This window comes from Anguilla anguilla, chromosome 4 (assembly GCF_013347855.1).
Source record: "Anguilla anguilla isolate fAngAng1 chromosome 4, fAngAng1.pri, whole genome shotgun sequence".
Classification (NCBI taxonomy): domain Eukaryota; kingdom Metazoa; phylum Chordata; class Actinopteri; order Anguilliformes; family Anguillidae; genus Anguilla; species Anguilla anguilla.
The window spans coordinates 1,735,837-1,757,244 of NC_049204.1; the positions used below are offsets into that span (position 1 = coordinate 1,735,837).

The 21,408-nt window shown below is 52.7% G+C and overlaps 1 protein-coding gene across 6 annotated transcripts in view; it reads right to left on the reverse strand.

Moving 5' to 3' along the window:
* Nucleotides 1-418: 418 nt before the first annotated feature.
* Nucleotides 419-21,408, reverse strand: part of atp11b (ATPase phospholipid transporting 11B (putative)) — a 45,427-nt gene continuing 24,437 nt past the window's right edge. Inside the window, exons 19-32 of one of the 6 annotated variants that reach the window (XM_035413343.1) lie at nucleotides 19,949-20,152; nucleotides 18,444-18,597; nucleotides 17,789-17,891; nucleotides 17,063-17,208; nucleotides 16,884-16,943; nucleotides 16,323-16,450; nucleotides 15,190-15,328; nucleotides 13,900-13,923; nucleotides 13,298-13,363; nucleotides 12,945-13,048; nucleotides 12,434-12,599; nucleotides 10,367-10,452; nucleotides 4,720-4,853; nucleotides 419-2,294 (exon numbers count right to left, since the gene is read on the reverse strand). In XM_035413343.1, coding sequence (XP_035269234.1) covers nucleotides 4,751-4,853; nucleotides 10,367-10,452; nucleotides 12,434-12,599; nucleotides 12,945-13,048; nucleotides 13,298-13,363; nucleotides 13,900-13,923; nucleotides 15,190-15,328; nucleotides 16,323-16,450; nucleotides 16,884-16,943; nucleotides 17,063-17,208; nucleotides 17,789-17,891; nucleotides 18,444-18,597; nucleotides 19,949-20,152 — 1,483 coding nt within the window. In that variant the 3' untranslated portion in view covers nucleotides 419-2,294; nucleotides 4,720-4,750. Of the gene's footprint in view, nucleotides 2,295-4,719; nucleotides 4,854-8,527; nucleotides 8,645-10,366; nucleotides 10,453-12,433; nucleotides 12,600-12,944; nucleotides 13,049-13,297; nucleotides 13,364-13,899; nucleotides 13,924-15,189; nucleotides 15,329-16,322; nucleotides 16,451-16,883; nucleotides 16,944-17,062; nucleotides 17,209-17,788; nucleotides 17,892-18,443; nucleotides 18,598-19,948; nucleotides 20,153-21,408 lie in introns of those variants that run through there. The other 5 variants (XM_035413344.1, XM_035413341.1, XM_035413346.1 and 2 more) reach the window with 5 other exon arrangements.

Below are 21,408 nucleotides of genomic sequence, written 5' to 3' on the forward strand. Positions count from 1 at the left end.
CCCAGCACACAGGTGAGCTGCAGGTAACATACCTGCCCCAGTACACAGGTGAGCTGCAGGTGATAACATACCTGCCCCAGCACACAGGTGAGCTGCAGGTGATAACATACCTGCCCCAGCACACAGGTGAGCTGCAGGTGATAACATACCTGCCCCAGCACACGGGTGAGCTGCAGGTGATAACATACCTGCCCCAGCACACAGGTGAGCTGCAGGTAACATACCTGCCCCAGCACACGGGTGAGCTGCAGGTGTGTTAACATACCTGCCCCAGCACACAGGTGAGCTGCAGTGATGCTGTTGAGTATTACCCACACAGGTACTATACAGAAGGGGATTCTGGGACAGCGATTTAGGTTCCGTGGCTCCTCACACCATCTACAGCTGCACAGTAAAACGGAATCACCAATTTTCAAAGTCTTATTTTTCATACTTTTTTTTATTCCGTAAATAAATTGTTCTCATATACATAAGCAATAAAACAGCTTCACTGACATAATACAATTAACATACTTCATTTTGAGATTTACTGAAAATGACAAACCAAGAATAATCATAATTTAAAAAAGTTGATACATCCGATGGAGCCCGAGGTCCAGGCAGAGTCTTATTGCTAACAATCAGTATCCCAGTTAAACATCCCTTCTGTGAATGGGGCGGAGCCTGTGGAAGTTGGATAATTAGCATCTCCTGGACATTAAATAGTTCAACATATGCAACTGACTTCAGTCGTGACAAAACTCAACTAAAAGTACCTTCATGAAAATGACCAGTTCTTTGGAAACTTGCTTTAGCTTAGACAAATTACTAGTCTCTATTGTAATTTAGACATTTCAAAACCAGCCTTTGAAATGACAAGGCCAGTCGCTCTCTTAGTTCAGCAGTGGAACTTCAATCCTCTGCGATTTGGAAGCTGAGCCAAAGCCCAGGAAAACATCCAAAATGAGCAGCACCTTCTTCAGCGTTGCACTTCTACACTAAAGCACAGGGTAGGCCAACTGCCTCTTAAACCGTGACCACAATCCAACCTTCACTTTGATATTGTGTCACTGCGTCAACGGTGGCCAGTTTAAAACGGTTGTCTCGGTAACCTCCTGCACCCAGCCAATCGCTGGCCTCTCTTAACGGTGCTTTCTGGTTTCTGGAACCTTCCAGATCCAACCAAGAGAACAGCGTCCCCTGACTCTCCTTACGCACAGAGGTGGGTCTGTGGCCCTCTCAACTTCAGATGAACTTCACGTGAACACACACGTTCACACGCACGTATGCACACACACACACAGTGAATGAGTGGTTAGTAACAGGAAAAAAAAAAAATACACACAGCAACCAGATAAAATGCAAATTAAATGGTGACAAACAATGAATGAGGAAAATAAAACAATGCAGTTTGAGATGTAACAAAAACAAAACCAAAGAGAAAAACCTGTGCAAGTGACTCAAAACTGTAGTTTAAGACTCGTACACATGGACTGTCCCCTGGCTGATATCTGCGCAAGAATTTCAGCAACAAGTTCCAACAGAGCACCAAACTCAAGTGCCGAAGTCTCCCAGCTCCTATGTCTTCATACCTTAAAAATCAGGTACATTAAAATGGGAAATATGGCTTTAAAAAGGACCCCATGTTTTCCTCAGGAAAGTTGGTGGACCTTCAGAACAGTCGGAGGAGAAAGCAGCAGTAACTAACGGAGCACAGCGGGCCGGATCCTTCCGGCAAACACGCGCCCAGCTCCCGGCTTTGTGCCGATTCGCTCCCTTCTGTTACGGAGGAAGCGGGGAACACCACTGCCCTTCCGGAACACCGAGAGGAAGCGGGGAACACCACTGCCCTTCTGGAAAACCGGGAGGAAGCAGGGAACACCACTGCCCTTCTGGAAAACCGGGAGGAAGCAGGGAACACCACTGCCCTTCCGGAAAACCGGGAGGAAGCGGGGAACACCACTGCCCTTCCGGAACACCGGGAGGAAGCGGGGAACACCACTGCCCTTCCGGAACACCGAGAGGAAGTGGGGAACACCACTGCCCTTCTGGAAAACCGGGAGGAAGCGGGAAACACCACTGCCCTTCCGGAACACCGGGAGGAAGCGGGGAATGCCACTGCCCTTCCGGAACACCACCGGCGCTCAATCCTTCACATTATTCCCAGGAATTTAGTTTGCCGGCACCAGCGGAAGTTTGGAAAACACGGACCACTGGCTCCACCGGAACTGCTTTAGCAGTGAGTGGACTCCACAGGCGAGAGAGTCAGGACGCTCCGGTCGTTCGAATAGAAGGGGTCCAAGTCGCTCCAAGATCTAAAAGCAGCACAAAGACAAGAGGGTTTGGCATCGGACAAATGAGCGGGGAGAGTCACGCCTTACTCCCATTCTCCTTCCAGCTCTCCTTCCCCCCCCCACCTGTCCCCCCCTCCCTCTCTCCATCTCTGCCCCCTACAACCTGGATCAGTTTCCCCTGACCAGTGGACCAATAGCGTGAGGCCTGTGTCCTGTGTGTTGCTGTGGGAGGGGCTAGGATCAGTTAGCTCCACCCCAAGCCCCGCCCACTCTATATAATGACCCATAGTGCAGACTTACTCAACGTGGAGTGAAAAGAAAAGAGGTAATGGGGAGATGCTAGCTGTTAGCACAGTGATGAAACATGGATGATGGATGACGTGAACACGTATGACCCACGTATGACCCACGCTTCTCACACGCTCGTACACACACGTGTGTTTCCTCTGCACGACATCAGCTACATACAACCGATCCTAATCGCAAAATATAATTTCCTGGTGGTTTATGTACACACATAATATATAAACACAGTTTTAATTGTACAGCGTTATAGAAAAATACAACAGAAAATATATGGTTTTATTTAATACCATATCTAATATCTTGACAAACAGTTTCATATATCTATCTATATACGGTAAAAAAATCTATATCTATATATATATATTTGTTTTTAAGCAGAGCATTACTTTTAATAGCCCTTGAAAAAAAAAGAAGACATCTTTCATAGGTGGAAAGGCACCAGTGCCGTGTTAAATACAGTAGCACCACCAGGGGGCGCAGTTTCCACTCCACTGGCCAACCTCCGCCATGACACTCCGTGTCCAGATCTGCCTCATTCAAACAGAACCCATGCACGCGTTTGTGACTTCACAAATAAATACCAGATTCTCTTCTGTTCTCTGTGGATGAGAGAGTCCTGTTTCTTTCTTCCAAGTCTGAAACCGTCACCTTAATGCCCCAGTTAGAACGGCCTAACAGTCTCACATATTTATATAATCTCTCAGACAACCGTTTTAAGCCCCGTCACACTCTGCAATGCGCATTCAACAGCACGTCTAACATTCGTATCCCCCCCCCGAAATGCTGAATCGCTCTGTTGGAGGGACGTGAGGGTCTACCCGTGTCACCCGTCCCAAAAAACCTTTAATAGACACAGAACAATACGCAGCACACAACATGTCCATTCCCCTGCCAAACCAAACATAGGCAGATTAAATATAACTGTAGACCTCTGAGATGGTACAATAATGTTTTACACCTTGACTGGCCAAACAAACCGTAAAAAAATATCTGAAGAGGATGAGACCTAACACGGGACTATAGAGGAGGGACCTGCGAACAGAGTTATTAAAAACACAGCATGTCTGTTCACTCCGCGTACAGAAACACGACAGGCAGGCAGCACCCATGCAATCGACTCCCCCTGTTCCCTAAAGCACCTATAAGGCTTCAGATTTCAATAAAAAAAGATGCAATATTCCCGGGACAGGACAGATGATTCCGGCGCGGTTTTTAAAAAAAATCCCCTCGGCGTGGTCCGGCATCTCGGCTGCGGAAACTTCCGGAAGCGGCGGCGTCAGAAAGAGAGCTTTCTGGTGTTCTGCGCTGGGGTGCAGTCCCCCTCCCCTCCTCTGGGTGGCAGTGTTCTAGCATTAAGACCGCTACGCGTTTCTGACCGAGAGCTCATGATTATCCGCCCAGTCCTGGAGCACCTGCGCAGGCAAGATGGACATTTGACGTGGGGGGGGGGGGGGTGGGGGGCTATGAGGAGAAGGCTGAGGGGGTGTCACAAAAGGCATGCCGTCATTCCCGTCTCCATAGAAACACGACAACGTTACTTTGGCAAGTCAGAACCAAGGAACCGAAACACTAGCGAGGAATGCTACGTCCTCAGCAGGAAGTAGCACTCACTCCCAGATGTGCAAAACGTTTCCTGTTTCCAGTAAAGATCATTCAACGAGGATATACTTTTTTTTGGATAAATAAATGCGTTTTACATCTCGTTTCTTTTCACACAGAGAAAGACTGTGCCTCTAAAATCAGCCGTGCGCTAAGAGGCTAACACACGAATCCGACCGCAAACCGACCGCAGGCTCCAGAGCTGGGACCGTTGCAGAAAACCGAACACAATAAAAACGCGGGTTTGGAAAGACGGATCCGCCAACACTGACACGGGGCGGTACCGATGCTGCAGGTGTGTCCCCCTCGCCCGCGTCGTGAGGAGCATCGGGAAGCACGAAACGGATCAGCGATGCGCAACAGAAACCAGATTCTGGGGAGAGGCCAGCGAGCCTGTGGGCTCCGCCCCCTCAAACAGGCCAATGGGAGCCCTGGAAGCCGGACATTCGCTCCCCGGCGCCCCCCGCAGGCTCAGAGGGGTACTGCGGCCGGCTCGTAGGGGGCGTGCCGGCAGCACAGGCTGTGGAGGGAAACGTCGCACCTGCGGACGTGGGCGGGGTCACAGCGACTCATCACGCGGTCCACCAGCCAGCCCAGCCGTGCGGTCCCGCCCTCCCCCTCTGAGAAACAGCACAGCGAGTCCACACAGCCGACGCCCCGGCAGGCCTCAGCAACCTGCAGAGGGGAGGGGGGGGGGGGAGAAAGGGGACCGACGTGAGACAAGATTAGCATCAGCCCCGCCCTGAAGGAAACCGTGATCAAAGTCACATTTCCAGGGAGGGCAGAGAACCACACACACACACACACACAAACTCGGTCTCTCTCTCCCACACACACACACACTCAGCCTCTCTCTCTCACACACACACACACTCAGTCTCTCTCTCTCACACACACACACACTCAGTCTCTCTCTCTCACACACACACACACACACACACAGTGATAAGGAGGGCATGCGTGGTGCTGGTGCAGTAACAGAAAGGGGCAACGCTGTGGTGCTGCTCCAGACCTCCGAGCCGAGCCGAGCCGAGCCGAGCCGAGCCAAGCCAGGCCGAGCCGAGCCAGGCTGAGCCGAGCCGAGCCGAGCCGAGCCGAGCCGAGCCGAGCCGAGCCAGGCCGAGCCGAGCCAGGCCGAGCCGAGCCAGGCCGAGCCAGGCCGAGCCGAGCCAGGCCAGGCCGAGCCGAGCCGGCCCTGAACAGCTCTCACTCTGGAGCAGCACCTCCCATCTCTGCGCTGAGTGAGCTGCAGAGGCCTTAAAACATGAGCGGATAACAGGAGAAGCCCATGAGGATGGAGGGTGGGATGAAACTGCAGGAGCAGCGTAAACTGAGCCAAAGTCGATGCCCCCCCTCCCCCCCCACCCGGTCTGATCTCTCACAGCAGAGCCTGCGTTTCCCTGACTAAGCGCTAAGCTGACTGCCCCCCCCACAGCGCCACGCTTCAGACAGGTCCGGAAGGGACAGGTCCATCTAACCGCAGACTGCTGCAGTGCATCACACCATGCCCAGCGGAACCTTCACCCTCCCGATTCTACCCAGAACCCAGAACCCAGACCCACTGCGTCCTTCACTGTTAAACCCATAACCCCGCCGGGCTGCCTGTACCTGGGGGGGCGGGGGGGGGGGGGGGGGGGGGATTAATCTTCACACTCGCGCTGTTTTATGTGAAGTTCTCATTTTCCTCCTGAGGCCGAGGTCACGGGAAATCTGAGAGCACATTTCAAGGCCACGGCCAAGGGCCAGGATACCGTATATTATTTAATCAAGAGATCCTGTGTGTGCGTGTGTGTGTGTGTGTGTGAGTGTGTGTGTGTGTGTGCGATGTGTGTGTGTGTGTGTGTGTGAGTGTGTGTGTGCGCGATGTGTGTGTGTGTGTGTGTGTGTGTGTGTGTGTGTGTGTGTGTGTGTGCGATGTGTGTGTGTGTGCGATGTGTGTGTGAGTGTGTGTGTGAGTGCACGTGACAAAGGCTGACCACCGCCTTTATCCCTCATCTACACTGTACACATGAAATACAGGGAATGAACACGGTTGGGAAAAAGACGATGCATTAAGTTACTCAACAGAGGAATGTCACAAGCTTTTTACAAAGACATACTCAGTGGATAGCAATACTATTTCAGAGAACTAGTGGCATTAAGATGTCATTTTGGCACTTAAACACAAAATTTTTTAAATGCCTCCAAATATGAATAATAAAAACAATTATGTATTCAAGTTTCAGGGTCTTTAAAATGTTTGTTTCTGGGTTCCAAGACAGCCTGTAATTTCAAGGAAATCTCATTCCTAGTAGAAGTTTTTAAATGGATTTGACATTTATGAAGTAGCAGATGACAAAACTGAAAAGAGAAAAAAGCATTTGGATAAAATAACTCTTTATTCAAAAGAACAAGGCAAACAAAAAGATGAAAAACACAATATGATTTCTGACGATATATATAAAAATAATTTACGTAATGTGGTATAATATGTTCTGTACGTGTTTTATGTATTTGTTCACTTCTGAAACGTATAACCACAGCATAGGCTTAAGAAGCTGGTAGAAGGCTTGGATTCGCTGGGAAATCCTAAACATGCACAGAAAGGAATCCTTACGCACACGCGTCGCTGTTTTTGGTTTAAACCAATTTCACCAGAACATTCCTGGGATTGTTTTTCAGAAATGCAGCCCCCCACCCCCCCAATTTGGCATTTCCCACAGAAACAAAAAAGCTTGGATTCCACGGCGTCAATGACTATGACAACAGATGGTTGTGAAATAAACTTAATATAATATGGCCAAATAACCTGTCAAGCAAAATGATTTGAATTAGCTAAGACAAACCTCGGTTATGCAGTTTCACCCCAGCAAGACTCAGTCAGACATAGACTTCATCCCAAAAATAACAAGAAACTCCTCAATCATCATCATCATCATCATCAGTTCAGGAGACACCGCCCAGGTCAAAGGACCCCAGGACATCACTGCGGTGTGGACAACGATGATCTTCTGATGGGGTTTAAAGGCAAACTACGAGCCTGCATCTCTCTCTGCGTGCTGCAAGGTTATTTAGCTGATGTCACATCCCTGCACGATCTGAACTGAGCATGCTCAGAAGTACTACCGGCGTCTACGAACGTAAGGCATGAGCCAGCTTGAGGAGGGGTTCAGTGTGAATAAAGCAGCACTGATCTGACAGTCCTTAGGAGTGGCTACGAAGTCACAGAATAGTACACACGACAGCAGCACTCCCCCACCCCACCCCCCCCCCCAACCACAATCTTTCACAGAACCACTGTGAGCATATGCAAGCAAGGCTGTGAGCCCATGCCACTGTATGCTGACAGCACTGTTTCCAGGCAACTAGGAACTTCTTTAGCGAGTAAGGATAACCAGAGGTATCCAAAAGGATAATTACAGTCTCTAGATGTTACACGCAAAGAATGTGGGGAAACCTTCTGAAAATGTGAAATGGCAGACAACTAGCCCAGTGTGCTACTAGTGGTGCCAGAGGCACTTATCTATCTGCATCATAAACTCAGTACTCACTTCCAAGATCAGAACAGTCTGTCCTGCTCTAAATAAACTAGTGATAATTATCTGGCCACCGTTTATGCGGCTGACGGGGCTACCTGCTAAACACAACCCTGGTCATGGTGAACACTCCTGTCTGGCGTTCAGGTGTGAGCTGAGCACGCATCACAAGCACAACGCAGGGAGCTCAACACCAAGCCATCCTCTCTGCCTTCACTGCTTCCTCCCCCCCATTATTAAAACATGAAAACGGATAAAATCCCATTTTTTTCATTTCTTTGTAAAAACCAGAAACAGCAAGGCTTAGTCATAAAGTAAAAAAAAAATATTCCAGAGAAAGACAGACAGATGTCGCAAATGAAATGAAGAAATGCTGCATCTTCAGGAGGGGTGGAGGCATAAGGGACATTTTTGGCACACATGATACGACAGAATGGGCAGAGGGGGCGGGAGGGGGAGTTCACAACATTAAGGACAGAGGACCAAACACGCCAGCATTTCCCCACGGTTGCCCCCCCGCCTCCCCTACAGTCTGTAGGCCGGCTGCTGTACCGTGCTGGGGGGGGGGGGTTGAGGATGGGGGGGGGGGGGTGGGGTAGGAGTGCATCAGAGGGTGAAGACAGGCTGCTGATGAACTCACAGGCCGGGGGGGAGGTTGACGATGGGGGGGGGGGTTATAGGAGTACATCAGAGGGTGGAGACAGGCTGCTGATGAACCCACAGGCCGGGGGGAGGTTGACGATGGGGGGGGGGGGGGGGGGGGGGTTATAGGAGTACATCAGAGGGTGGAGACAGGCTGCTGATGAACCCACAGGCCCTGCCTGGGAGCGCTACCTAGTTCTGGGGAGGGGGGGGAGGGGGGGCGGCTAGCAGTTGCCGATCGTTCTCCCCGGGGTCCCCACTTTCAGCAGAGTCATATTCTGAGCCGAGCGAAACCTTATCCTCTTCCATCTGGAAGGACAAAACAGCGGTGAGCGACCCAACGGCGGTGAGCGACCCAACAGCGGTGAGCGACCCAACAGCGGTGAGTGACCCAACGTGGGTGAGTGCCCCAACGTGGGTGAGTTACCCAACAGCGGTGAGTGACCCAACGGCGGTGAGCGACCCAACGTGGGTGAGTGACCCAACAGCAGTGAGCGACCCAACAGCTGTGAGTGACCCAACGGCGGTGAGCGACCCAACGTGGGTGAGTGACCCAACAGCGGTGAGCGACCCAACAGCTGCGAGTGACCCAGCAGCGGTGTGACCCAACAACGGTGAGTGACCCAACGGCTGTAAGTGACCCAGCAGCGGTGAGTGACAACAGAGGAGCCAGAAAGCCTCTGAGGCTGCTGTGGAGGTTCCACCGAGCGATTACGCTCCAGGACGTCCCAACAGGTTACGAAGCCCGCCCACGTGGTCCAACAGGCCAGCGATCCGCAGGGCAGTCCTCCAATCACAGAGTATTAAGCCCAATGAGACGCCTCATTACAAACAGGCCGCTCGATTCGGCATGTCGAAAAATAAAAGCGATTTAAGAAAATTCTAAATTTGAGCGGTCCCTGAACATGACAGAATACCGTCACATTAAACCACAAACTGAGAGCACAGCACAAGAGGCTTTCTGAGAACAGCTTCACCGTTCAGTATGCATGCCAATAAAAAATAAATATAACAATAATATCTTTTAAAAATCCACATGCATCCTTTAAAAAAATGCAGTCTGGATTTAAAGTGAAATACACATCAGTTACCAGGTACCAAATGGAAGGATTTATCACGTGCTCCCTGAGTACGAGCAGGCAACTGTGCAGCTGAGTCTAAGACAGCAGAGCTCCCATGCAGCAACAGGTCTGCATGCGCCAACATGCGCCATGCGCCAACATGCACCATGCACCATGCGCCAACATGCGCCATGCGACAGTAACGGCCAGGAGGAACCTGCGCGCGTCGCCATGCAGCGCGGCTTGCAGAAGCAGGCTAGTCCATGATTGGGGACAAGGGGGGGGAGTGTACAGGACCGAACCACTGTGCCATGCTAATGGGGTGGGAGCCTGAGAGCTGGCTAACATGCAGGCACTTTGGCCCCTGTCTGTCTGTCTGTCTGTCTGTCTGTCTGTCTGACTGTCTGTCTGTCTGTCTGTCTGACTGTCCGTCCGTCCGTCCGTCCGTCCGTCCATACCGACTGCTGGTTAGTTTGTCCTGCTCATGCAGATGGGCTGGGGGAGCTGCTGGTTAGTTTGTCCTGCTCATGCAGATGGGCTGGGGGAGCTGCTGGTTAGTTTGTCCTGCTCATGCAGATGGGCTGGGGGAGCTGCTGGTTAGTTTGTCCTGCTCATGCAGATGGGCTGGGGGAGCTGCTGGTTAGTTTGTCCTGCTCATGCAGATGGGCTGGGGGAGCTGCTGGTTAGTTTGTCCTGCTCATGCAGATGGGCTGGGGGAGCTGCTGGTTAGTTTGTCCTGCTCATGCAGATGGGCTGGGGGAGCTGCTGGTTAGTTTGTCCTGCTCATGCAGATGGGCTGGGGGAGCTGCTGGTTAGTTTGTCCTGCTCATGCAGATGGGCTGGGGGAGCTGCTGGTTAGTTTGTCCTGCTCATGCAGATGGGCTGGGGGAGCTGCTGGTTAGTTTGTCCTGCTCATGCAGATGGGCTGGGGGAGCTGAGGGGGTGGAATGGGGGATCTCTCCTACTCTACCTAATCTTCCCCAGCTGGTTCTTGGCCCTGGTCAGGGGCTGCAGGGCGATGAAGTCGTCCCCTATAGCCACTCTGCTGGAGTACATCTACAGCAACACACAGATCAGCAAGGAGAAAGAGAGACACACGCTGGTCAGACACGCACACGCGTGCGCTCACGCATGCACACACGCACACGCGTGCACACACACACACGCACGCACACACACACACGCACACGCGTGCAGGAGAGATCGCCTGTCGTTAAATCACTCCTGCTCAGAAAACCATTTTGGAAACAGAGTGTAGGTTACAGCAGGTAGTCAGTAATTAGCCCAATTACTACTCATGACCACCTGTGAGGGACTCAGGCCAGTGAGCGCATCTGTGAGGGACTCAGGCCAGTGAGCGCACCTGTGAGGGACTCAGGCCAGTGAGCGCACCTGTGAGGGACTCAGGCCAGTGAGCGCACCTGTGAGGGACTCAGGCCAGTGAGCGCACCTGTGAGGGACTCAGGCCAGTGAGCGCACCTGTGAGGGACTCAGGCCACTGAGCGCACCTGTGAGGGACTCAGGCCAGTGAGCGCACCTGTGAGGGACTCAGGCCAGTGAGCGCACCTGTGAGGGACTCAGGCCAGTGAGCGCACCTGTGAGGGACTCAGGCCAGTGAGCGCACCTGTGAGGGACTGGGGACTGGGGACCACTCCAGTGTCGGCTGGCCAGGTGAGAGCCTGCATCATGTGTGGAGCTCATTGTTCCATCATTTTACACCTCTAGAACAGATAACGTCTCCTTCTACGTCTGTCACAATAAACGCCTGTTTGTCTATATCACTGTGCGCTCAACTGGGTTTTCTTTCGGGTTGTGGTATGGATTAGTGTTACTTCCATTATCATATACCTGGTTATTGTAACACAGGTGAATTTTGGGACATAACGGCACACACACACACACACACAAATAAACACACACACACATGCATCACCTCTCCACTGGGCACTACTGGTGATATGGGCACTATTTATTTATTTATTTATTTTTTTAATCGAGCTGATTATATTAAGCCATCCATTTCTGCCATCCATTTTTTAAATTGAGTGACTTTTAAAAAATGTAGTGGGCAAAGGGCTCCCTATAAGTGGATGTCTTCGTTCACAGTTAAAAGCCCCTTTACTTTATCCTTCTGTTTCCCATTTACAGGAAACAGTTTATAATTAGGATACTTTTACTTTTTTTTTTTAAATGCAGCTCAACACAATAACCCCTCTGATCTGAACACACTTCAGCTCAGTGGAAAACCCAAACCTCTGCCGTGAGACCTGAACTTATTTCAACTAAACCACCTGACCGAGTTTTAAGAGCTTCTGTTAGCGGACATGCTAAGACAAGCCGAGAATCAGCAGCAATTTAATTTAGATAAACCTCAATCTAATTTACTCTCCAGTCCAGACTCTCCCTGTGGAGGCCAGAGGCCTTATGCCAGATTAAAATGCTTTCTCCTGTTTTATCTACAGCCACTGTCCTACACGGTAGCGGGGGGGGCTTTAACACACCTAAGATTTACATTTCATACCGTCTCCCTAAAATAAGCGCACAGAGACAGAGGACAGAGAGCAGAGTGGTAGCAGCGTGTAGTGAGTCCTCCCGACCTGCAGGGGGCGGAGCGGGACGTCCAGGAGCACCAGCACGAGCGTGAGAACCAGCAGGCCAGAGAAGAGTCCAGGTGTGTGTGTGTGTGTGTGTGTGCAGGTGAGCAGCGTGTAGTGAGTCCTCCCCGACTGCAGGGGGCGGCGGTGTGCAGCCATGCTGTGAGGAGAGAGAGGGGCCGACGGTGCTGCGGCAAACGTCCGCGGTGCTCAGACGTTCCCGCTGAACGAGCCTCGTTACCAGCGGTGCCTGACGCTAGCGGGCGTGGGGTTAACACGTCGGCGGAGCCTATAGGAGGCGGGGTTAACATGTGGGCGAGCCCCACAGAAGGCGAGGTTAACATGTGGGCGGGCCCCACAGGAGGGACAGGGGGTGGGGTTAACATGTGGGCGGGGCCTACAGGACAGACAGGGGGCGTGGCCCGGCGGCGGGCGGCACTTGCCTGGGACTTCTGCGTGCTGGTTGGCTGCAGGTGCCGGTACAGCACCTTCTTGATGACGTCGGGGAACAGGCAGCTCATCACGATGATGATGATGGCAAACCAGGCCGAACCGCTGGACAACAGCTGGACGAAGACGAAGTACATGTCCTGTGTGTGCAGGAAGGGCCTGGGGGAGGGGGGAGGGGGGAGGGGGGGAGGGGAGAGAGATGGAGAGAGAGAGGAGGGCAAGAGCAGAGAGTGGAGAGGGAGAGGGGAGAGCGAGAGATCAAGCTCACTTAGAGATCCACCGTTTTAGCAAGTAACAAAACACTGAAGTGTAATAAATAAGCGTTGAATTTTGCAGAGTAAGAATGTGGAAAAGTGTTCCATAACAACCCCTCGGTTTCTCTGCGGTTTGCACTCTGATTCTGCTGTTCCTGGTATTAGACTGAGCCCCTCTGAGCCCTTAACACACGCCTGGCACTGGCACAGTTTCAGTGGGAGAAAACGAGGTGGGATTTGAGGGCTTTACCAGATGATTCCCCCGTAAAACAGGGAGAAGATGAAGTAGAAGGCGATGGAGCCCCAGGTGACGAAATGATTGATCCACGTCCAGAAGTGAGTCTCCAGAGCCAGCTGGGGACAGAGGAGTACAGGTGAGGCAGACAGGTGAGCGCCCCCCCCCCCAAAATACACACGGGGGTGCAGAGCATTCATCATAAACTACACTGCTACAATCTTCAGCATTGAGAGTTCAGCTCAGAATGACTTGCTCATTTTCATGTCATAAGTGAACCCCATACACCTGTTCAATCTACACACATCCTAATTCACTTTTAAACCATTATCTCTTCCTCAAAGACAGATTAATGTGGATTAACTTACCTTCAGTGTCACTGTTATGACCATCACAGTGAAAACCAAAGTGCCAAATGTCCAGTTTCCAAACATCTAAAACAGGACGGGAGAACAACTCTTAAGAGGGGCAAAGATCCAAGAATGCAAACATTTCACCTGCATTTTGTGTTGCATTTCAGCACACTTACAGAATAAGTGTTCGCACTGCAGTACGATAACGAAATGACGTGTCATTTTGGCACACTTATGGAGTAAATGTGGCGTTTCAGGAAGCATACAGAACGCGTGTTTGCATTTCAGCAGGCTTCCGGAATACGCGCTCACATTTCTGTGCGCTCACGAGTGACACAACACAATGTTGACTTGCTAGGGTGGAGGCTCAGGTAAAAGATGACCTCATCGGTCCTTAGGGGCAATGATGAAGCCATCGGTCCGTGGCGGGGAAGAGAAACAGGAACACAGAACCGAACTGAGCGACTGGGTTTCACAGAAAGCTGGACCACCGCCCCCCCGTGAGTGAGGTGGTGGGACGGGCAGCGGGCTCTACGGGACGATGGAGCGGGCGGAGACGCAGGCGACAGAGGCGCAGGGTTAGGAGAGTGCGTGCAGCAAATAGAGTCCACTCTTACCAGCTGTCTGTTAGCTTTCAAAATCTGGAGACATGCAGAGCGTGGAGAGAGGGAGGGAGGGAGGGAGGGAGGGAGGGAGAGAGAGGATGAAGAGAAGAGGTGACACCGTGAGAGAGAGCTTTTCCACACTTTTCCCTTTTCACACACAGGGACTCAGCAGCAATGTAGAAACCCCCGGGGAGAACAAAAAGAGAGGGAGGGGGCAGCAGCTGGGGGGGGGGGGGGGGGAGCGTGGGGCAGGGGGGGACCCCACATGGAATTAAAATTAAAAGGGAGACCAGGGAGACCATGCCACTGCTGTCTGTCCAGAGCGGAGGGGGAGGGATCCCCGTCCTTATGCACCCCAAAACCAGCACAGGTTAAATTCACCTTTAACAGAAACTCTGCATCTGGGCAGGTGAGAGTCTATTCAAAATAGCGACTTCAATTAAAAAACTAAGATAGGGGCGAAGACGAAGGTGCAGCGAAGATCCTGCGGCCTAGCTCAGGACGGGGACGTCCCTCCCCTGCTCTACACAAACACCCTGCCTGTCAATCACACCACAAGACTCGCTCATAAAAACATTCACCGGACCTTTCTCTCAAAGCAGCGTCATTCTGTCCAGAATACCCCTCAGTGTTCCCACCAATGAGCAGCAAGCGCGCGTTTTCTCCTCATTAATTAGGAAGCACTGAGTTTTCAGACCCTTAATGTCTCTGGTGCAGCTGGGTTTACTGCAGAACACCTGTACCTGCTCTCAGCTGAGAAACACAGCAGACTGTGCACACGTGTGCTCAGAATGTTTGTGACTGAACATTCTAATGATGTCACAGTCACTACCAGTGACTGAAAGCAACAGAGTTCTAGAACACTGACTAGAATTCTGAAAAACCATTAAAAACCTGCTCTTCAAAGGGTTAATATCCATGCTGCTTACAACACTGAAGTCCTCTGTGTCTGGGAGAGACATTTAGGGTCTGAAAAAATCATCATTTCCTGATTAATCAGGAAAAATCTGATAAGATTATTCAGCAGCAGATCACAGCGTGTGTGGAGTTATTGGTTTACAGTGAGTCAGCTTGCAGGATATGCCTGCCGGAACCAAAGCAAGCCAACACCTCCCATTAGTCACAGAACCGCGCGGCAGCCAAACCCACGCGGTCAGACCCAATCAGAGCAAAGCGCTGCGGCAGCCACGCCCCGGCAGAAACGGCTGCTGCCCCGCTGTCGTTCCCGCCCCAGCATGCCGCGGGAAAGCACCCCGCGCGGAGCGTGCTCAGTGCAGCGCCCCGCAGGCTCCGCCCCCTCACCTGGCCGTTGCCCATGAGGGAGGTGTCCTCCCCCATCAGGACGTAGGAGCCGAAGAAGAAGAGGAAGGCGTGGCAGAAGCCCAGCAGCGTCCAGTACAGGAAGGTCTTAAAGGACAGCAGCGAGTTCTTACTGATGTCCCTGCCAGCGCCCGGGAGAGAGAGGGCATTACGCACGGGGGAGCTAAACAAGCTGTCTGTCTTTCTATCTATCTATCTATCTGTCTATCTATCTATCTATCTATCTATCTATCCATCCATCCATCCATCCGTCTATCTATCTACCCATCCATCTATCCATCTATCTATCCGTCTATCTATCCATCCATCTATCTATCTATCTATCTATCTATCTATCTATCTATCTGTCTATCTATCTATCTATCTATCTGTCTGTCCATCTATCTATCTATCTATCTATCTATCTATCCATCTATCCATCTATCTATCCATCTGTCTATCTATCTATCTATCTATCTATCTATCAATCCTATGTTATTAAGCACAGTTTATATTTGCCTTGTGTGTGTGAGCCAGTGTGTGTGTATGCGTGTGTGAGAGTATAAGTGTGCGTGAGTGTGTGTGCACGTGTGTGTGTGCGTGAGAGTATAACTGTGTGTGTGTGTGTGTGCATGTGTGTGAAAGTATATGTGTGCGTGTGAGAGTGTAAATGTGTGTGCGCATGTGTCCGTGTGTGTGTGAGAGTATAAGTGTGTGTGTGTGTGTGTGTGTGCGTGTGTGTGTGTGTGAGAGTCTAAGTGTGTGTGTGTGCGTGTGTGTGCGTGTGAGAGTCTAAGTGTGTGTGTGTGTGTGTGTGTGTAAGTGTGCGTGTGTGTGTGTGAGAGTATAAGTGTGTGTGTGTGACAGTATAAGTGTGTGTGCGTGTGTGTGCGTGTGTGTGAGAGAGTATAAGTGTGTGTGTGTGTGTGTGTGTGTGAGAGAGTATAAGTGTGTGTGTGTGTGTAAGTGTGCGTGTGTGTGTGTGTGAGAGTATAAGTGTGTGTGTGTGTGTGTGTGTAAGTGTGTGAGAGTATAAGTGTGTGTGTGTGTGTAAGTGTGCGTGTGCGTGTGTGTGTGTGAGAGTATAAGTGTGTGTGTGCGTGTGTGTGCACACTCCTGTAAAAGCGGTAACTGACCTGTAGAGTGCTGGTTTGCTCTGCAGCACGTGCGGATGAACCAGCTGCTCAAACAGGCTGTAGACCAGGATGGGCAGGGATGTGAAGCAGATGTTATACAGCGTCAGATACACACTGTCGTACAGCGTCTGTGGGGGGGGGGGAGAAACCAAACCGTCAGAGCCCCCCCGATACTGACCCAGCTGAGAACCACCGGCAGTACAGACCACATCAAAGAGCTTCTCTTGCTCCTGGTTACAGGAAGACAAGTCACATCCTCTCACAAAGACTCAAAGAGCCTTCGCCAGTATCAGGCTTCACGGACACAGAAAAGCTGCGTTTCTCCAGTTTCTCATTCCACAGTTCATCCAGGACAACACAATGCCTTATGAATGAAAGCCATGGTGATCACTGTCCCACAGGACAACAGCAAAAACACAGCAACAAAGACCACCACACACACACACACGCGCACACAAACACACACACGCACAGAAAAAACACAAACACGCACATGCACACACACCCACAAATACACACAAAAAAACACACACACACACACACACACTGAAAGACACTTACTTGTTGTGAAAACAGACAGAAGAACTGGTATAAAAACTGGGGCGTGATAAAACACACATTCTAAAAGAAAATAAAAAGGTGATTTAGAAGCTGGAATCTCAGAGCTGAACCCCAAATTCAAACGCATGCAGACATTCAACCCCCCCCTCCCCCCCCCCGCACCCCCCTCCCTGACTCACCTTGTAGAAAAAGTACTGTACAAGGGTGGCTATTCTAATGTAGTAGAAGTGGCCGTGGACCAGCAGCAGTTTGGCCAGGAATTTGAACCTGGCGAATGCATAGTCGCTGTTCCTCACTGCCTGGCGCCCCTCTTTACCCATGATGCCTAGGGAGAAGCCAAAAAACCAAAGTTACTTTAACTCCATCACAATGACATCACCTCATCAGGAAAGTGCAGAGCAGTCTGGAGTCCTGCCATGATTATTGAATTGAATATTCGCCAAGATGTTGATGCACAAACATGATTGGCTACAGAGTAACATCAATCAGCTTTAAGGGCAGGGCTATCAGAAAAAAATTGTCTGTAGTGCTGAAGTATCCAGGCAGGGAGAGAAACCGGAGCGATCACGGAGAACAGAATTCCGGGATTGGGGATGGGGAAGGGGAGGCGGGGGGGTGAGGGATGAGGGACAGGAGACGGGGGGTGAGGGATGGGGGACAGGGGACAGGGCCTACTGCAAGCCAGCGGAACTGCACCTCCTTTCTCCTCCTTTAAAAAGGAGCAGCTGGCCCTGAAAAGAGTGTTTGAGCGTAGGAGGCGTCCCCGCCGTCCTCTTCTCTCCCGCTGCCCAAACTCCCGCATGACATCATCGTTTTCCCCGCGGCTGCCTTCCAGCCTGCCCCCCCCCCCCCCCCCCGCCGGCTGTCTAGTGAACCGGCGCCCAGGAGAGCGTTTCAGAACTCACCTATTCCCACGTGGGCCTCCTGGATCATGCTAACGTCGTTAGCGCCGTCCCCGATGGCCAGCGTGATGGGCTTCTCCGGGGAAGTCTTTAACAGTCGCACCACCTGCCAAACCAGCAGCAGCTTAAGCAACCCTCCCCAGATACAGGGGATCATTAAATCACTCCAGCACACGGGAGGAGGGGGGAGGGAGAGGTGGAAGGTGAGGGGGGGAGGTGGAACAGGAGGGGGGGGCTATACGGCAGCAGTGAAAGGGGAGGGGGGTATAAGGTGGGGGTGTAATTGGGGGGGCGCAGTACCTTGGCCTTCTGCAGGGGGGCCATGGGGCAGCAGTGGGGGGGGGGGGTGTAATTTGGGGGGGGCAGTACCTTAGCCTTCTGCAGGGGGGCCATGCGGCAGTAGGGCGGGAGGGGTATAAGTGAGGGGGTGGTGTAATTGAGGGAGGGGGGCGTACCTTTGCCACGGGGCCATGGGGCAGCAGTGAGGGGGGGGTGTAATTGGGGGGGGGGGGGCAGTACCTTGGCCTTCTGCAGGGGGGCCATGCGGCAGCAGTGGGGGGGGGGGTGTAATTGGGGGGGCAGTACCTTGGCCTTCTGCAGGGGGGCCATGCGGCAGCAGTGAGTGGGGGGTGTAATTGGGGGGGGGGGGGGGCAGTACCTTGGCCTTCTGCAGGGGGGCCATGCGGCAGCACAGCACGGCTGAGCAGTTCCTGCACACCTCCATGAACAGCTTCTCGTGCCCCCGCAGTGCCAGAGACAGGCTCGCCCCGTCCACCACCAGCCCGTGCTGGATCACATGATCCTCCTTAATCCTGCGGGACACAGACCACACAGAGTACACTGAGCGCGCTCAGTACAGCGCTGGACTGGGGAGACACACTGAGCATGCTCAGTACAGCGCTGGACTGGGGAGAGACAGAGCACGCTCAGTACAGCGCTGGACTGGGGAGACACACAGAGCACGCTCAGTACTGCGCTGGACTGGAGAGACACACAGAGCACGCTCAGTACTGCGCTGGACTGGAGAGACACACAGAGCACGCTCAGTACAGCGCTGGACTGGGGACACACAGAGCACGCTCAGTACAGCGCTGTACTGGAGACACACTGAGCACGCTCAGTACAGCGCTGTACTGGAGACACACTGAGCACGCTCAGTACAGCGCTGGACTGGAGAGACACACAGAGCACGCTCAGTACAGCGCTGGACTGGGGACACACAGAGCACGCTCAGTACTGCGCTGGACTGGAGAGACACACTGAGCATGCTCAGTACAGCGCTGGACTGGAGACACACAGAGCATGCTCAGTACTGCGCTGGACTGGAGACACACAGAGCACGCTCAGTACTGCGCTGGACTGGAGACACACAGAGCATGCTCAGTACAGAGCTGGACTGGAGACACACAGAGACACACAGAGCACGCTCAGTACAGCGCTGGACTGGAGACACACAGAGCACGCTCAGTACTGCGCTGGACTGGAGACACACAGAGCACGCTCAGTACTGCGCTGGACTGGAGACACACAGAGCATGCTCAGTACAGAGCTGGACTGGAGACACACAGAGACACACAGAGCATGCTCAGTACAGAGCTGGACTGGAGACACACAGAGCACGCTCAGTACAGCGCTGGACTGGAGACACACAGAGCACGCTCAGTACAGCGCTGGACCGGAGACACACTGAGCACGCTCAGTACAGCGCTGGACCGGAGACACACTGAGCACGCTCAGTACTGCTCTGAAACAGAAAGAATTTCCGGAGAGGAGACAGCTTTACTGAAATACAGCAATTAAAACAGGTAATAACTCCTCATTACACACAATAAATAACAGCTACGCAATCACACAGTACGGCTGAATTCAGAACACCGCTCACCTCTCGGTCCAGATATTGGAAACACGCCTCATTTTCATGTGCATGTCAAACAGGGGCGTTTGTAATTTGTGTGTCTGTTCCTTTCATGCTGCCAGGCAACAGTCTGCATAGCAACCCAAACATCGCTATGCTGAACCCCCCCCCGGCAGTTTCAGGAAATCTGAACAGCAGCATCTCTACCTCAGAAGCTCTACGATCAGAACATAAACGGGCAGGGCAGTGTAGGGGCGTGGCAGGGCTGGGCAGGGTAGGGGAGGGGTAGGGGTGTGGGCGTGGCTCACCTCCGGGCCAGCCTCCTGAGCTGCTCCGCACACTCGTTGTCGGACCGCTGCTGCACCAGCTCCAGCACGTTCATGGTTCTGTGGAAGTGGCCGCAGGACAGGCTGACGCTCACCGCCGTTTCGTGCTTGTCCCCGGTCAGCACCCACACCTTGATCCCGGCCAACCGCAGAGCCTCGATCGTCTCCTGCACCTTGTCCTGCAGCCTGGACACAGCGACCGCGCCCGGTTAGCATGACCCAGCATGGTCAGCAAGACCGCGCCCGGTTAGCATGACCCAGCATGGTCAGCAAGACCGCGCCCGGTTAGCATGACCCAGCATGGTCAGCAAGACCGCGCCCGGTTAGCATGACCCAGCATGGTCAGCAAGACCGCTCACTGTTAGCATGACCCAGCATGGTCAGCGAGACCGCTCACTGTTAGCATGACCCAGCATGGTCAGCGAGACCGCTCACTGTTAGCATGACCCAGCATGGTCAGCGAGACCGCTCACTGTTAGCATGACCCAGCATGGTCAGCGAGAGCGCTCACTGTTAGCATGACCCAGCATGGTCAGCGAGAGCGCTCACTGTTAGCATGACCCAGCATGGTCAGCGAGAGCGCTCACCGTTAGCATGACCGAGCATGGTTAGCGAGAGCGCTCACCGTTAGCATGACCGAGCATGGTTAGCGAGAGCGCTCCCCTTTAGCACGACCACTCACAGTTAGCATGACCGAGCATGGTTAGCGAGACCGCTCCCCGTTAGCATGACCGCTCCCCGTTAGCACGACCTCTCCCCATTAGCGTGACCGATCCCCATTAATCGATTTTGTCGGGACATGGGGTGTAAATGTGGGCCTCTCTGCATTCCCTCAGCAAGGGCAGCTTTGGACGGTAACACGCCCAGATGCTGTTTACACAGGCAGGGAGCAAACGCAAAGTCATGTAAAATAAGCCCAGGGTGCTTTGCAGGAAGGTAGACAAAAGGGGAGGCGGTGAGACACGTGTCGGAGAGGAGCAGGAGGAGGAGGAGGAAGATGTGTGTCAGAGAGGAGGAGAAGGAGGAGGAGGAAGTCTCTCTGCAGAGCAGCCTGCCGCAGAGTCGGTCTGTAGAGACCTCCCTCTCCGCCCGAGGGGGCATTAATTAGGCCTGCACAGGGACTGTCACCAGATGGTGTTATTTCCCACTGAAACACACACACACACACACACACACACGCGCACGCACACGCACACGCACACACACACACACACACACACGCTCACACACACGCTCACACACACGCTCACACACACGCTCACACACACGCTCACACACACACGCACACACACACACACACACACACGCGCACGCACGCGCACACACGCACGCACACACACACACACACACACACACACACGCGCACGCACGCGCACGCACGCGCGCACACACGCACGCACACACGCACGCACACACACACACACACATGCACGCACACACAC